The sequence below is a fragment of the Clupea harengus genome, chromosome 5 (assembly GCF_900700415.2).
Source record: "Clupea harengus chromosome 5, Ch_v2.0.2, whole genome shotgun sequence".
Lineage (NCBI taxonomy): Eukaryota > Metazoa > Chordata > Actinopteri > Clupeiformes > Clupeidae > Clupea > Clupea harengus.
Genome location: NC_045156.1, coordinates 902,501 through 919,487, shown reverse-complemented (window position 1 = coordinate 919,487; position 16,987 = coordinate 902,501). Strand labels below are relative to the sequence as shown.

The window sequence follows — 16,987 nt, the reverse complement described above, 5'->3', positions numbered from 1 at the left end:
GTGTGAGACGGCGGGGGGGGGTTGCGATTTGTGCGGTGTGCTTTTTGGAGGTTAGAGAAGAGCGTGGTTGACGTGGTCCGGGTTGAAAGCGGTGCAGCGTAATGAGAAAGGTGAGGAGGACGCTAACGTCAACCAGATTTTCGCCTTTCCATGCCAACAGAAACAGCGCGCGTGGGCCCTCAGAAATGTTGTTTTAAACTGAGTGTGTGTTTATACTATCTTTGAAAGAAAACATTACATACCTAGTTGCACTATCCTGATAAATAAAAAAGAGGCCAAATGGAATTCCTGTTTCCCCCCCCCCCCCCCTTTCCTTTTTTTTAATGCACTGGGCTCCGGGAGCTAGGGTGCGGCCTATCCGCGGGGTACAGCCCGGGCTCCTCTTGAGGGGTTGTGACCTCTTCCTCCGTGACCTTTCTAAAGGTCAAGCAAAGCCAAACACTGCACTGCCATCTAGCGCTTTGCCCACTATTGCTCTCTCACGTTCTCCCTTCACACTCTCTCTCTCTATCTCTCTCTCTGGGCGTACAAACTCGCAAATTGTGAGAGAGAGATTTTTGAGCTTTCTCACAGTGGTGTGTGTTTTATTTCTTTATTTTAAAATGAGCACTAATCCTTGTGTCACAATCCAAACGTGCTCTGGGAGATTACAGTTCCAGAAAACTGAACCGACACAATAAAGATGCAGATAAATGATATAATATATGCTTTGATGTAATATAGGCTCTGCATTACAGATGCGTGTTGAATGCATGGGAAGCATATGCAGAAACCCTCCAGGGGCATTGAAAGCTGTATGGAATGAATGATGGTGTTTTCTACCTTATCGGACATGTTTGCCGAGATGGTGCCGTGTGCTACTGAGCTCACTAAAAAGGGTAGCCGTGTGAGGTTTTCCCCGTGAATGGTCAGCTATCCACCACTCCACCTTGCCTCTCTTCTCCATCTAGGCACTTTAATGGCCCAAAAAGGGGGCCAGACCCACTAAATGATATGTAAAATGCTGACTATTTAAGGAATGTCTATTTAACTTGTTTTATTGTGGCAATTTACATTAGTGACTGTCATACTGCCAGAAAGCTTTTAAAAGCGGCTCCGTTTGAAGTCCAGAAAGTGACACATGCCAACGCTCATAGTCTCTCCCAATGTCAATTTCCCCTCTTCTCCCATCCCCGACTCCTCTTGTCCAGACACACAGTGCATGGGGCTGCATTAGAGCCATTTGAATATTTCATTTCCTATTAATTATGCACTGTGACTCTCCATGTCATTAGAGGGAAAAGGGTGGGCTGGGGGACGGGATGGGGTGGGGGGGGTGGAAGAACAAAAAATGAATGTAACAAAGGATGAAAAGAAGTGTGCAAGAGGAGGGGTGGGTGGGTTGATGTGGCTTCCGTGAGCAGTCAAATTCCGAAGCTCGTCACGTACGGCAGGCAAAGCAGCACTCCTCATTCAAAATGCACTTCAGGCCAGTTTAACGGGGGCTAAGATGTCTTCGCCTATTTCGTTTCCTCGCCGACACGAGGTCTCAATGCTCTGAGATTTAAGCCCTGTTTGTAATTTCTGGCAGATTCATGTTTATGTATTCATTCAGTCATTTATTTTCTTTCAGACAGTTGGGATATTAAGAAGGGATACAATAGATTTCAGCAAGGTCAAAATTGGTGGCGTTGGATATGAGCAGCATTGTCTTTATTTTAGTTTATATTAGCATGTTAGATATAGGACAATTTAGTATGGTAGGTGATGATTATAAGAGGACTAGCATCCCATTGTGGTTAAACTCCTGAAGAATACACAATTGGAAATAACCACAGCCCAGGTGTTCATCATTTTTCCTCCCAAGGTTGAAAGTACCTCATCAGAACAGCCACACGAACCAGACTTTTAGCATCTATCTCTTTACACATCAATCCTCCCCAACCTAGGACACGCATGTCTGCGTTTGCCTTATTTTGCCCCCTCATATTTTAAATGCACAAATATGTTGTCTGCATGTCGGGCACCCGCGCGTCACACCCCAACCTGCCAAACGGACCCCAGATTTATATGGCCGTCGTTGTGTCTGCCTCTCCCTCTGCCCCCCCCCCCACCCGGGTGGGCCCACTGGTGATTTGCAGTAAATGACGGGAAAAAAGTGCATTTCAGAAGACGAGAGCATCTCTGTGCCCCCCCCCCCCCTCGCCCCTCCTGCCGGCACGGTTGCTGAGCCCACAGCCATGCCTTGGTGACAGTGACCTACATGGTCACCGAAGATGTGATATAATTTATGATATATATAATATATTGGATCCATTAGCGAGCATAATGAAGTAGTGAAATGAAAGGGTATTTGTGAAATCAGTTCAAACATCCTGCTCGGATTATGATTAAATGATTAATGGAATGCCCCTGCATAAGCATTTTCAAACAGTAATTCATGCGCAGGCTGATAAAAATCCTCCAATCATATTTCCTTCAGTCGCCGGCCTTATCTGCGCCATTTTATATAAATCACGGAAAAAAAGGAGAGGAAGGAGGAAGGAAAGGGGGGTGAAAAAACGCTGTCTGCTGCTGGGAGAGCTACTTATTTAGATTAGTTATAAACGTGCTGGAAAGAAGAACATCTTCGCCCCGGTATAAAATAATCAGGCATAATTATATTCATAATTCAAGTCGGTGACAGATTCCATCTCTCTTTTTCCTGTTGTCCTCTGCCTTTCCTTCTGGCTTCATTTGAGTTCTCTTAATCTTGATGACATAATTAACAATGGAAAAAGGCACGCAAATAAGGAGAATCCGCCGAACAGAATTAAGGGCAGATCTCTCTGTAATGCTTTCTCTTTGGAGGAGAAGGACACGGCAAGCATTATTCACTCTGCACTTTTTCACCTGACATTCCCATGTCATTTTCCCTTATCTGTTCAACTTAAGTTTCCGCAGATATCGCCGCCTCATGAAATATGCATTCGATCGATTTTTACTTTATTGAGATTTTATGTATCTTTTGTAATTCGCCATCGCGTAAAGTGTCTTGGGAAATGTAATATATTTGCAGGATATACCTGTATTTACTTTTCATTATCATAATGTGTGTGCGCACACTTCTGTGCATTTTTGTTTGCTGTGCAATTTATGAATCATCATTTGTTACTTCTCCGATTTCAAAAGAAATGGCCACCCTCGGAAAATGTAAATCATTTTGCTGCTGTTGTCAGGACATGTGCTGCATACTCAGTGCAATGACAGTCCAGTTAACTGATCTCCCGCTCTCTTCTCTTCTCTTCTCTTCTCTTCTCTCTCTCTCTCTCTCTCTGGTGGTGTGTGTCCGTGTCCGCAGGCATCTGAACGGCGAGCACGCCCTGGACGACCGCAGCACGGCGCAGTGTCGAGTGCAGATGCAGGTGGTCCAGCAGCTGGAACTGCAGGTACACTCCCTCGCCCCTCTCCCTTTTTCATCTGAAGAAAAGCTCAAATATTCTCTTTTTTTATTTCTGCCTCTCCACCCCCCTCCCCCCCCTCACTCACACACACACACACACCCCTCTCCTACCCCCCACTCCCCATTTGCAAGATATGACCAGTGGGTCAGAGATGGAAGGGGGTTGGAAAATGAAATTATTTTGTACATTTGTGAGTAACCAGTCATTAAAAATGTGTTATGTATGCATGACAGCCAGGCAGAGATATATGAAGGGCTCGGGGCTACGCACAGAAGATAATTACATTTTGAATTTTACTGGCTTTTAAAGTCATTTATGACTTTTAACTGTTTGGCACTACAATAAAACACTTTCTGAAATACTCTGAGCAGCTGCAGTGGTGGAGGCTCAATCCTCCAGTGGACCTGGATTATGGATGGACGGGGGTAGGGTGGGCAGAGACAGGATTCTGCTTAAAGATAAATCGTGCGTCCGACAGCTAAGCACGAGATGCATCTTTCTTTAACAGCATCTCAGTAGGGTTTCGTCCTAAAAGTATGATTGACAGGAACGGTTGAGATATAGACGTGGCTGAAGCGGCACGGCCACTCGTCGGCCAATCAGCCGCGTGCACCGGCGAAGCTCTCGGCAGCTCCGAGCCCTTCATCCCTAATGACCTCTGGCTGATAAACATCTCTCATCCCTCTCAGCCCTCGAGAGCACCGCTTTAAAGTGGGAAGACAATGTGCCTCCGATCCATACCCATATGTGATGCATTATTCTCAGAGAAGCCCCCCCTCCCCTTTAGGTGGGACCAAGCAAGTGTCCCAGAGTATCCCCAACCTCTGCCAGAACGAGTGGCAAGTCTGCAAGTCGATTGGGTAGAGAGTGTACCCCCCCACCAAGCTGTTTGCTTATGATGTGAAGTGGCAAGCAAAGCGTGGGAGAGACTAGAAAAAAGAGCCCGATGGGAGACACAGAGAGAGGTGAGAGAGAGAGAGAGAGTGACAGGGAGAGAGAGATAGAAAGACAGAGACAGACAGAGGGAGGGAGGGAGGGAGGGAGGGAGGGAGGGAGGGAGAGAGATAGAAAGAAAGAAAGAAAGAAAGAAAGAAAGAGAGATAGATAGAGACAGACAGACAGAGGGAGAGAGAGACAGAGACGGACAGAGGGAGAGAGAGCTGAGCAGAGCAGGTAGAGGACAGGTCCCAGTGTAACCCCCCCACCCCCACCCTTCCATCCCAGACCTGCAGGGTTGCTAGACGCTGCAGTAGGGTGGCCTATTTCTCAGCGTGGCTGGGTGTGTCAAAGTGCAAGCCTGGGAGCTCAGCAAAGAGGTCTCTAATGAACACACCAGCGTTTCATTTACAGCATCCTGGCTGGCCCTTTCATCCCCCTGCATGGAGATTATTTGTGTCGCTCTTTTTTTGAACAAAAAAAAAGGAACATCTAAAGGATGCCAGCCAACATCGAATGACACAAACAAAAATAAGTAGCTTTACAAAGTGGTTTAGAGTCTGTGCTCATTATGCGTTGGGAATCCATGTGTTTTTTTTTTTCTTTCTTCTTTCTCATTACAGTTAGCAAAAGACAAGGAACGTCTGCAAGCTATGATGACTCATCTGCACGTCAAATCCACTGAGCCCAAAGCCACCCCACAGCCTGTGAGTAGCAGCTCTGTCATACATCTCTCTCTCTGTCTCTCTCTCTCTCCCTCCCTCCCTCCCTCTCCCTTTCTTATTTGTCTAATTGGTAGACTGATGTGTTTCTCAACATATTTTTGGTGTCTGGGGTTGTCAGCTGAAAGACAGCTGTTGGATGCAGCCAGTGCGATAGATATGCTCCCCCCATCACATATGTTGACATCTCCCATTCCGCTTTTTGTCTCTGCTGCGATCCCTCAAACAAACACTGCACTTTGTGTCAACAGATAATTATAGATCATTGGCACCCATGCTCCCAATAGAGTTTGAGTAGGGGAAATCACTCTGCACTGGACGTCCATTGAACAGTGTGTTAGTTTAGAATGGTGTCATAGATATTTCAGAAGTGTGTTGTATTTTTTTTTTTCCTTTTTCTTTTGTTTTTCATCAGGGGATCTTGAACCCTCTGCTTTTATAAACCCAACAGTCTGAGGGGTGTCTGAGAACACAAACAGCATGTTATGCGTGTCACTGACTTCGCACTGAAAAGCCAGTCACGGGTGAAAATAGCCAGTTGTTGCTTGTCTTTCATTGCTGGCCCCTTTTGCTCTCATTCAGTTTGTGTGGCAGCGCTTTGTAGGCAGTGAAAGCAGTCAAAGCGTCAGTGCTGTAGGGCTAATGTCAGAGCGAAAGAAAAGAGAGAAAGAGAGGCCTGCCGTGGCCTTCACACACATCCCGTCTGTGAAAGGAGAGAGGACCTCTCTCTACCCCGCCACGGTGCTCTAATCATTTATTTACAGCTCTGACCAGGGTGCCTCTCTCCTGTCCTGTCCTGTCCTCTCCTCTCCTCAGCGCGGCAGCAGGCAGAGAGTCAACAGCGGCAGCCCCCGCAGATGTGTGGCTGACAGAAGCCCAGCGCCGCTCTCTGCCTGGCTGACGCCTGTGTCACACACCCTGATTGTGCGGATTAGCGCGCGGGACAGGCCCCTGACACGGAGCCATTTGTATATGAAAAGTGGCCCTGCGTGTCTGATAGCATTGTGAGTCCTTCTCCCCTGGGGAGGGGGAGGTGGGGGGGGCGGTGTTGTTGGGAGCAAGAGGGGGCGATGTGGGTGGGGTGGGGTGGGGTTGCATGTTAAGCACGCCACTCGCGGGGGTTATTATTTGCCGTTCGCTCCATTCAAATGTGCTCGGCAGCATTCAATCAGACAGAGAGACACGCGGCGTCTGCTGCCTCTGTGCCGTCGGGCGACATGAGGGTATTGTGTGTGTGTGTGTGTGTGTGTGTGTGTGTGTGTGTGTGTGTGTGTGTGTGTGTGTGTGTGTGTCTGTGGAGCGGAGCGGAGCTGGCCTTGAGATGCACACTTAGCCGTAGCAGTGGATCTCTCCCCGCGTTCACCTCTGTGCAGGTCAGAGCAGGTTCACACCAGCACATCGATCCGCTTAATTGCCCACATTGATCTCCTTAATTGTTTTTATTAGTGCAGAGTTCAGTACTGTTTAGCAGACCATCACAGAGAGGATTTAGGCCTTTAAAAACATTCTGCTGCTGTTTCAGCCTTAGCGGAAGATATTCGTGGCCCCAACTAATATTTTCACTCAACATGACTCCATGATGTAGAAGGGAAACACAATTTCAGGCCAAATTTTTGTTATTTACAACATTTACTGAATGTCGTAGAGATTTGATTAAATGAGCAAATGGCTCATTGTTTGTAAGTGTTAATGTGTGTGTAAGTGAGTGAGTGAGCGAGTGAGTGTGTGCGTGTGCATGCTTATGTGTTTATCGTGGGGTTTTGTGTGTATTAGCCGAGTCGATGTCATGAAGCATTCTTGTCAGAAAACTGACCTTTCCGTCGCACATAATTAAGGAGAGGCTTTTATTTTTGTGTTGTTTATTTTCTTTAGCGGCGTGGCGAGTCAAAGCCAGTATAATTAGATCACCAATTACCATTTAATTAATTTCTGTCTGAAGTCTCATTTTGTCTGAGCTTTGGAGAGAGCCCAAATCGTGACGGAGACAAAGGGGAGGCTATTACAAGGCTGTCTGGCCTATTGTTGAGGCAATGCTCTGTTTATGGCCGGCGAATATGCATGAAACGCTCAACAAAGACGGGTAATCCAGAAGGGGCGAAGGAAGTCAGCTGTTGATGTCAAATAAGAGAGAAGCGGGGCTGAGGCAAAAATGACAAACTGAGGAATCATTTATTTAGCTTGTGATTTCAAACCGTCACAGTGAAAGAAAATATATACTGTTAAATAGTGGACGCGCAAGAGTCGTGCGGTTTGCCAAATGGTATGTTCGAGAGATAGCGAACGTGCAAATAAACAGTTCAGCACGCATTAACAGGCCAGTGTAATTATTTTTACAGAACCAAACGACACGGCTTACTGGGAATAAAAGCACTTTAGCCAGCAGCACATCAGGGTGATGGGGAGAAATTGAAAACAACGCGAGGGAGAGAGAGACTAGAGCGAATTGAGTTGTGGAGAATGCAAGATGGCCACAAATGCCCAGGGTGGAGACAATGCCATGTCAAGGAGAAAAATGTGCCATCGGTGGCAGGCCCAGATTTCTTTATTACATACCTGTCCATCAAGTGGACCATCTCGGCGGTAATGACCGTTAATAGGGTGGGTGGTAATTGGGTGGCCGTGAAGGATCCATGCGCTGGGGGGTTAGATGTTAAACACGGTCTGCTCACTTGCACCTGTGTGCCCCCCCCATCTCTACTGTCACCCATGCCATTATCAGAAAAAATTAGACATCCGATAGCACCAAAGCAATTGACAGCCTTGACATTTCATTAATTTGTTAGCACAATCCACAAATGATTGTCAGAGATGAGACGCCTTCCTAACCACCACCACCGCCACCCCCCCACCCCACGCCCCCCCCCCCCCCCCCCCCCCCCCCCACCCGGTTAACTGCTAGTTCTGACAACCCTTCCTCTTCTCACCCCGCACCCCCTCCCCATCCGCCCCCACCCCTTTCTCTCACTCCTCCTCCCAGACCGGAGTCATGTTTAATTTGGAAACTGGCCTCCTTTGGCAAATTAGCAATTAGAACAATTTTGCGAGAATATGTATATGTGTCATTAGTTTTCCCACAAATTAATAGTGGGAGCACGGGTCAGGCGCACATTTTCCACTCGACTGGCGCGGCGCCCCGCCCCGGCACCGTTCAGAGCGTCCACAGCTGCTCCCATCGCCCCGCTTACCTCCACGAGCTCTCTGCTTAATTAGTTTACCTTGTTGCCATTATTGGTGATATTACACCCCTCTCCTCATCCCTCAACCTACCTCGCAATAGCAAACACCATCACACACACACACACACATACTCGCGTTTAAAAAAAAAGTGCGACACTTTTATGACAGAATGTTCTGGAAGCGTTGCTTGCCGGGGCCCAGCCCCTGATGATGGGGGTCAGCCGGATCCAGTGTTTAATCATCAGATCACCCCACCATAAGCATCTCCTAATTAGAGTCCTTACAATACAATTTTCCCTGGTAATTAGCCCAGATCGGCTGCTTCCTGTCTCCGGCTTATTAGTGGCTTCTCAGCGGTAGGTGAGGAGCCCGCTGTCATTTGTCACGGCTGTTGGAGAGTCTCACCTCCCTCGGCCTCCGCCTCCCTCTCCTCCTCCTCCCCCTCCTCCTCCTCCTCCTCTTCTGTCGCTATCGCTGCCACTGCCGCCGCCAGCAGCCTGAGCTAGAGAGAGGAGCCAGACACAGGGAGGCCAGCGTGCCACACAAAAGCCCCTGAGCTGGAGAGCTGGCATGGGAGCAGGGGCGCTGGCGCCGGCGACGGAGATGGCAGGGAACGTGTCTGGGTGGGGGGGGGGGAGGAGCTGATGTGAGCCATGAGGATTCTGACTGCTTTTAGGATGTTCACTTCCTTATCCACAAGTCTTTAGAGAAAGGCCAAGTGGTACATTTGTTGATGGAATTTAGCTAATTTATGTGTATGTATGATAATCTGTATATATGTTGCTCACCTCTGTCAATAACACTAAGACATGACATCACTTATGTTTTAGTACTTACCTATACCTGCACTTATCTGTAAATAATACTATTCTTTTGCACTTCTGATTAGATGCTAACTGCATTTCATTGGCTTCGTTCCAGAACTCTGCGTGACAAAGTCTAATCTAATCTCATCTCATCTAATCTAATCTAATGTAAACGCCAGAGAGGATCTGGGCCTGATCTGGCACAGACCTCCAGCACTTTTATTTAAACAGCATGAGTTACAATAATAGTTTTTTATCTACAGAAGCGTTTGTTCATTTAGTGACCATCCCCTTCTGCCAGTGGATCAGTCACTGATGCGGTGTCCAAAACATGTTTTTCAACCTGTGCTTGTTCATTCCCTCAGCTCAACCTGGTGTCCAGCATCACCTTGTCCAAGACGGCCCCAGCGGCATCCCCGCCGCTCAGCTTGCCCCAGACCCCCACCACGCCCACCACCCCCCTGACACCGCTGTCCCAGGCCCACTCCGTCATCACCCCCAACAGCCTGCACAGCGTGGGGCCCATGCGCCGCCGCTACTCAGACAAGTACAGCATGCCCATCTCCCCAGGTAGAACCTCACACCTGCAGAAACATACACACCCAACCCCAGGCAAACTGTTGTACAAACAAACAAACACACACACACACAAATACACACATATATACACACACACACACAGAGTTACTGACATACACACATAATTGCATGCATTGGCACAAATGAGTACAGATACGATGAAGACCCAAACAGACCTATTAATGATGCACCATTATCCCTGCAGACCGTGTGCCAAGACGCCTCAAACTAAAAGGCTCCTTGGTCAAAGTGAACATGTTGTTTTGCATTTGGAGAGTAATGATGTTAACATATCCCTTTTGCAATCCCCTCTTTTGAACAGATATCGTGCAGAACAAAGAGTTCTACATGAACGCGGAAGTTCGGCCTCCGTTCACGTACGCCTCTCTAATCAGACAGGTAAGGCTGCGCCGTACGCCCTCTGATGTGTGCAATCTGTGTCCGTCTGACACAGGGAAGCGTTTCATCTGCTTCAATGGGCTGATCCACTCAAAGGGCACGGGGACGCATAAACACGGACACAACAGCTTATCCCTTTCTTCTTAACAGACACCCCCCCCTCCCCTCCCCTCCCCTCCCCTCCCCTACCCTCCCATCCCTTCCCTTCTCTTCCCTTTTAAAATTTTTAACCACAATCCAAACATGCAGCGCAAGATTAACCATCCGCAAATTAGTCCTCGCCTCTCCAAAAGAGGGGGGGGGGGACGACGACACATTCCCTACACAACAATTGCTTTTGATTAGGCTTTTTGGAGTGACTGTGATTATTATGAAATTCATTTCACACAACAGTAGGAATTAACCTGTTAAAAGATGGCTAGTCAATTATCGGCTGGGCTGGTAATCTCTGATCGCAGGAATTAATCTGGGTGCAGGATAATTGCTGGCCTGTAATCTGCCTGTGAAATATTCATCCCCCCCCCCCTCCCTTCTTCATTTAGGGGGTAGAGAGGGGAATTGTTCCAATCTCAATATTTGAATGAGAAAACCAAAGGGCCTCATTTAGTAAACAAAGCACCTCCGACTGGACAAGTGACGGACTGTTAAACACGCGTGTGGTGCAGGGTGGGGATGCTGTGCACACAAGCGATTAGCACTCTGTGGCATCACTGACATTTCAAACACATAACACACCTTTGTCTTCTTGTCTTCTGTCCTCTTCTTCTTGTTGTTCCCTTTCCAACCACTTTCTAGGCAATACTGGAGTCGCCCGAGATGCAGCTAACACTAAACGAGATATACAACTGGTTCACGCGAATGTTTGCATACTTCAGACGCAACGCGGCCACGTGGAAGGTAATGCCAACTCCTCCTCTTTTTTTTCTCTTTCCCTGCTCCACCATTCGTCACATGTTCGCACTGGTGAAGGCGAAGTGTTGCATTTATGAAACATCTGCATATTTCAACAGTTCGAAATGTACTCGTATGTACACAATGTACACACACACACACACATGCACACACACACACACACACACACACACACACACACACACACACACACACACACATGCGCACACACAAACACACACACACACACACACAATTCAATTCAATTCAATTCAACTTTATTTCGCCATGTATACAGATACTAGGAATTTGTTTTGGTATTCTCCATGCAGGCTATAGTATCACCAAACTATCTCCTGCACGAGATCTCCACGGCCGCTACACACACACACACACACACACGCGCACAGAGAGGGGTGGGGGGGTAGGGGGGTGCCTCGGTGGCCAATGCATCATGTTGATGCTGTGGCACTGAGAAGCCCGGAGAAGAAAATATCATAAACACTCAACTGAAAGAGGAATGAGAGGCCCGCCCTGAAGCCAAGAGACTGTTCAGATTTTTTTTTTTTTTTTTGTAAATGCACGTGTTGGCTGCCAGCTAGACCTGGCGCTGAAACATCTCCCACAAAAATCTCAGCTGCGCCACACACACACACGCACACACACACACTTCCAGACCACACACACACTCGTTCTCTCTTTAAGTCAACTGCCAAAGGACAGGGGAAGGTGAGGCAAATGAAAGTGGGAGAATAGAGGTATACGGAAGTGATGGCTTGAGCATGTGGTGAATGTGCAGAATGTGCTTTAGAGACTGTGACACTGTGTGTGTGTGTGTGTGTGTGTGTGTGTGTGTGTGTGTGTGTGTGTGTGTGTGTGTGTGTGTGTGTGTGTGTGTGTGTGTGTGTGTGTGTGTGTGTGTGTGTGTGTGTGGGGGGTGTCTCAGTTCTTTAGCTCTCTGCTCCAGCAGCCACTGACAGCCTGTCCATAGGGGCACGTTGTAGTCATAAACACCAACTCTCCCACTGCGCCACTACACTAGTGCTTTTGAGCACTTGTACTCACCGACACACATACAGACACACACACTCACACACACACACACACACACACTCACTCACACACATACACACACTTTCACACACACACACACATACACACACACTCTCTCACACACACACACACTCAATCACACACATACACACACTTTCACACACACACACACACACACACACACACTCTCTCTCTCTCTCTCTCTCACACACACACACACTCACACACATTCGCATACACACATTCTCTAGATTCACACATGCACTGCCTTAACTGCTAACTGAGCAGACAAAGGATAGCACAGACACAAACACACTTACAGTTCTACACTGTCCATACAGGTAGGTAGGGACACACTCACAACCACACAGGCAAAGACAAAAAAAATCACCTCAGTGATGCACAGGCACCCAAACACCTATTTTCTCTCTCACATGCAAAAGTGTTGTGCCAAATGCATTGACACATCCAGGTGTTATGTATTTAGGATGAGGTCTCTTTGGTGTTTTGCATAATTGGAAAACTTCAGAAAAAACTTTCTTTCAAAGGAAAACTCTACACAACTGCATGACAAAAAAAGCAATGAAATGGTGTTGCCATGTTAAACCATTGTTGCTATGCTTAAAGCACAGACGAATAATAAGTCTTCAGTTACTGCACTGTGTGTTGGAAAGAGAAACTGCAATTTTCCTCTTTAAGAAACTTGTATAATTATGCAATTATTTGTATTTTTTTTATTTTTTTTATTTTTTTTTTAAAGGCCCCAGAGAACAAATGCTTGACATTTTGCACTTTGAACAGGTTGTCCTTTTCGCGGCACAGCTTTCATTTATTTAGAAGCACTGCTGGTCTTTTTTTGCCACTGCGTTTTTAACGAGGAGAAATGACCGTGACTTTTTGACAGCGGGGGTAACAAACTACCTTGGTGACAAAAGGTTGATGCCCACACAACACAGCCATTCATTAAAGACGGGTGCTTATTTACCAAGCGCTGCCTGCCCACGATACAAATGGTTTGATGAAAAGCTTGTGCCGGGGCCAGAAACCGGGACAGGCAGGACTGGGTCTTCCCCTCATTGTTCAGTTTTGGGTGAAGCCATAACTGAGACGGCGCGGGCCAAAAAATCTTGTTTATTTGCTCAAGTGTTTGTTCTGTCTGGAATTTTGTTTTGTAGTCAGAGGTGGCTCATTCAATTGGCTCATCATCAAACGATTGTTGTATTTATTTTGTGAGAAATGGTCCTTCTCCTCATATTGTTAGTAAAATGTTTTTTTTTTTTTTTCAACTCGGTCAGGACTGTTCTTCATTGTTGTAATTAATAATATCCATCCATCGTTAAGCTTGATGTGTTAGTGCCCATTCAGCAAGCCTCTAATGCTTAATTATGTCACTTTTAAAAGGGTTTTGGAAGAAGCTAAAGAAAAGACTGAGTTTGTTTGTTTGTTTTTTCCCCCCTCCTCTTCACCAACGGCAGAACGCAGTCCGGCATAATCTTAGTCTTCACAAGTGTTTTGTACGAGTAGAAAACGTAAAAGGGGCGGTGTGGACGGTGGACGAGCTAGAGTTCCAAAAGCGGCGTCCACAGAAGATCAGTGGGTACGTGCGTCCGTCCGCCTCTGGGCCGCTGCCCTGGTAGCGCCCTCTGCTCTGTCTTTGTTGCTGTTTGACTGATGGGACCAGGCTGCTTCATCTCCATTGTCTGTGTGCCATGATGCCCAGCACTGCTGTCCCCCCGCTTGCTTTTGGGCGTGAATCCTCCACCCAGCTCCACCCATGCTCTTAGCACAGCTCCACCTGCTTTAGGGATGCATTAACCCTCATCTGCTTGATGTGCATTGAATCCTCACGCTGTCCTTCTCCTTGCGTCTCTGTCTGTCTGTCTCTCCCTTGTCCTGTCTGTCCTGTGTTGCAACCCCCCCCCCAACCCCCACCTTTGCATCTGCACATGGCTGCTCCACCCCCCGCCTGCCATCCACCCATCCATCCATCCATCCATCCATCCATCCATCCATCCATCCCAGGGTGCTGTGCGCACCAACCTCTCGCTGCATAAGTGCTTTGTGAGGGTAGAGGATGAGTATGGGTCTTATTGGACCATTGACGATGAAGAGTTTAAGCGCGGCCGCCACGTGCAGCGAGGCCGCCGGCGGAAGTGCCCGGCCAACGAGAGCCTGGATGAGTAAGCCCTTGCCCAAACCTGGCCGCCCGCAACCCCCCCCCCACATTCCCAGCATGCTTTGCTTCTACAACCCACTACCCCCTCCTCCTTATCCCCCTGCTTCACTCCATCTCTATGTCCATACATCATGCATCTGAAAACACATGCCTCCCATCAGCTGCCTCTTTTCCCCTCTCTCTGTCTATCTCTGTCTCTCTCTCTCTCTCTCTGTCTATCTCTGTCTCTCTCTCTCTCTCTCTCTCTCTCTGTCTATCTCTGTCTCTCTCTCTCTCTTTCTTTCTTTCTTTCTTTCTTTCTTTCTCTCTCTCTCTCTCTCTCTCTCTCTCTCTCTCTCTCTCTCTGTGTCAAATATAGGTTGACTGTGTGTGCTTGAGCCGTAGTGTATTTAAAGGCACCCCTCCAGACTTAAGAGCTATATATAACAGCATGTCAAATATTCACATAAATATTGGAACATCAGATGTGGGATTTTATGACCACCTATTGATTTTGTGTCAGTGTTTTATTGGGAAGTGGATCGCAGTCCGGTCGTAAGACCCAAGAATCCATCAATCCATACGCTATTATAGTGTCTGATCTGAAACGGCTTGCCATCATGCAGTCCTAACAAGAAAAAAGAGTATGTATTCTTTAGTGGAGCTCTGCTACGGTCTGGACATTGATCTGACCAATGAATTGTATTTTTCTTCAGATTTATTAGCATATAAATCAGCTGTTATGTGCACAGCTTAAGGTTTTACTGTAGGGGAGTTGGACAGCAGTAGGGAGATATAGGCATTCTTAAGATGACTTGGTAATGATTGTGTGCATTGTCCGCAGCAGCCCTGCCTTGGTGAAAAACATCCAGACTAGCTTGGCGTACGGCCCTGCCCTCTCAGCCGCCTTCCAGGTAAAGCGCTTCACATCTCAGCTCACTTTGTTTTTTTTCCTTATCACATTTTTACTCCTCTATCATCTTGGCATTTGGGTTTTTCTTTTTTTTTGTTCACGGCTCCTCTCCTCACTTACCCCGGTCGTGCGCTGATTTATTTTTCCTCCCCTCTCTCTTTTTCAGGCTTCAATGGCAGAAAACAACATACCTCTCTACACTACTGCCTCCATTGGAAGTCCCTCTCTGAACTCGCTGGCAAACGCCATCCGGGAGGAGATGAATGGGGCGCTGGACCATGGAAACAGCAACGGCAGTGACAGCAGCCCGGGACGCTCCCCTTTGCCAGCTATGTGAGTGTCACTGACAGACAGGCTCGCCCAGGTTTAGTTGGCAGAAGCTTCCCGAAGCGATCGTCATGCCCCAAGAAGCTGCATAAATTGTGTAAATGTACAGATTTCATTGTATATTTATTATAGGAAGGCGCTGTTTTTCTCAGAAATGTACTCCAAGAAGTTGGTGTTTGTACCAGTTACTAGACGTGGTGAAATGCTGTATATACATCTCCCGCCAGCCCCCCCCCCCGCCCTCCAAAAGGAAACTCCACCTTCCAGAAGGTTGCTAATGTCAAGCGCCGGGGAAAAAAGGGACATTTCTGGAGGCATTATTTCAACAGCGAGTTTATAAACTCCCATTTATTACAGGTCAATAATGTAGGTTGCGGAGTGTCGGGTCCCTCCATAATTATGGCTACGATTCGTTTAAATATTTACAAAATTCCAGAGCTGCTGTCTTTTCAACAAGTGAGAGGAGGACTGCAACACGGCTCAAAGACCTGGGAGCCGCCACGCTGAGAGACGAACAACAAAAGCGTAATTAGTCTCTCCGAAACGGTCTAAACTTTTCCATGTTGCCGTGCAGCACTGCACTGTGGCGGGTCGGCTGGAAAACCGCAGATCCCCACGCACTTGTTGTATAGGAGTATCTGAGAGGTCGTTTGAAGCCTAGAATAATACATTGCAGACTGCATGGCTTCCAGATGTGCAACAGAGCCAGTGATTTGTAGTTCTGTTAGATTTATCGCCATCCCTGTGAAATATCTGGACCCCGAGAAGGGAATTTAACACACACACCCACACACACACCCACACCCACACACACACCCACACACACACCCACACACACCCACACAGACACGCACAGACACGCAGACACACACATAGCATGGGGAGAGAAAAAAAAAACACTGTTGGCATAATGAGCAATTGGAGGAATGGAGAAAAGTGCTGTCCCTAATCACTGTGAACACAGCCCTGGGCATGGCCACAGAGCAGGAAAGGCACCAACAGGAAGGGTGCTGCCTGTCTCATGCCCCGGCTCCGTCTCTCGCGGCGATCGTTGCCGAGCGACGCACTGGCAAACGCAGGCTGAGGCTCACGCGGTCGAGCATTAGAGGATAAAACACTGCTTCTGGGAGTTTTTCAAATTCATTTGCGATCTCAAAAATGCAAGAGGTGGGTAATGAGGTGTACGTGTGTGCGTTTTTATTTGGTTTTTTAACCCTTCTGTTTACACTGAAGAGTCTGGAGAAGAGGAGAGGAGAAGAGTTTTATTAAAAGCATCTCTAAATGCAGTGACTGCTGAGTGTACATCTAATCTGAGTCACTATGGGCTTTTTGCCTCCACTAGTCCAAAACTTACAGCCTCACTCATGCACCACTCTCACTTCCTCTCTGTATCTCCATCTTCAGTTTTCTCTCTCTCTCTCTCTCTCTCTCTCTCTCTCTCTGTCTCTCTGTCTCTCTCTCTCTGTCTCTCTCTTTGACACACACACACACAGTCTTCCCTGTGCCTGTACCTGGAGTGACTGTTCCTGAGAGGCCAAGCTGTAGTGGTGCCTTTCTAGTCTCCTCATATAAGCATGCAAAGATTGGGGAGTGAAATGAAGAAGCCC

General features: G+C 47.5%; 1 protein-coding gene across 16 annotated transcripts in view; it reads left to right on the top strand.

The window, feature by feature from the left end:
* The window catches only part of foxp1b (forkhead box P1b), a 165,723-nt gene that overhangs the window by 142,641 nt on the left and 6,095 nt on the right, over positions 1-16,987 (top strand). For 10 of the 16 annotated variants that reach the window (XM_031567229.2, XM_031567228.2, XM_031567227.2 and 7 more), the window contains 8 exons: positions 3,320-3,407; positions 4,982-5,065; positions 9,429-9,633; positions 9,965-10,041; positions 10,837-10,938; positions 14,008-14,165; positions 14,985-15,054; positions 15,220-15,386. In XM_031567229.2, the coding sequence (XP_031423089.1) occupies positions 3,320-3,407; positions 4,982-5,065; positions 9,429-9,633; positions 9,965-10,041; positions 10,837-10,938; positions 14,008-14,165; positions 14,985-15,054; positions 15,220-15,386 (951 nt within the window). Of the gene's footprint in view, positions 1-3,319; positions 3,408-4,981; positions 5,066-9,428; positions 9,634-9,964; positions 10,042-10,836; positions 10,939-13,460; positions 13,583-14,007; positions 14,166-14,984; positions 15,055-15,219; positions 15,387-16,987 lie in introns of those variants that run through there. The other 6 variants (XM_031567238.2, XM_031567232.2, XM_031567231.2 and 3 more) reach the window with 5 other exon arrangements.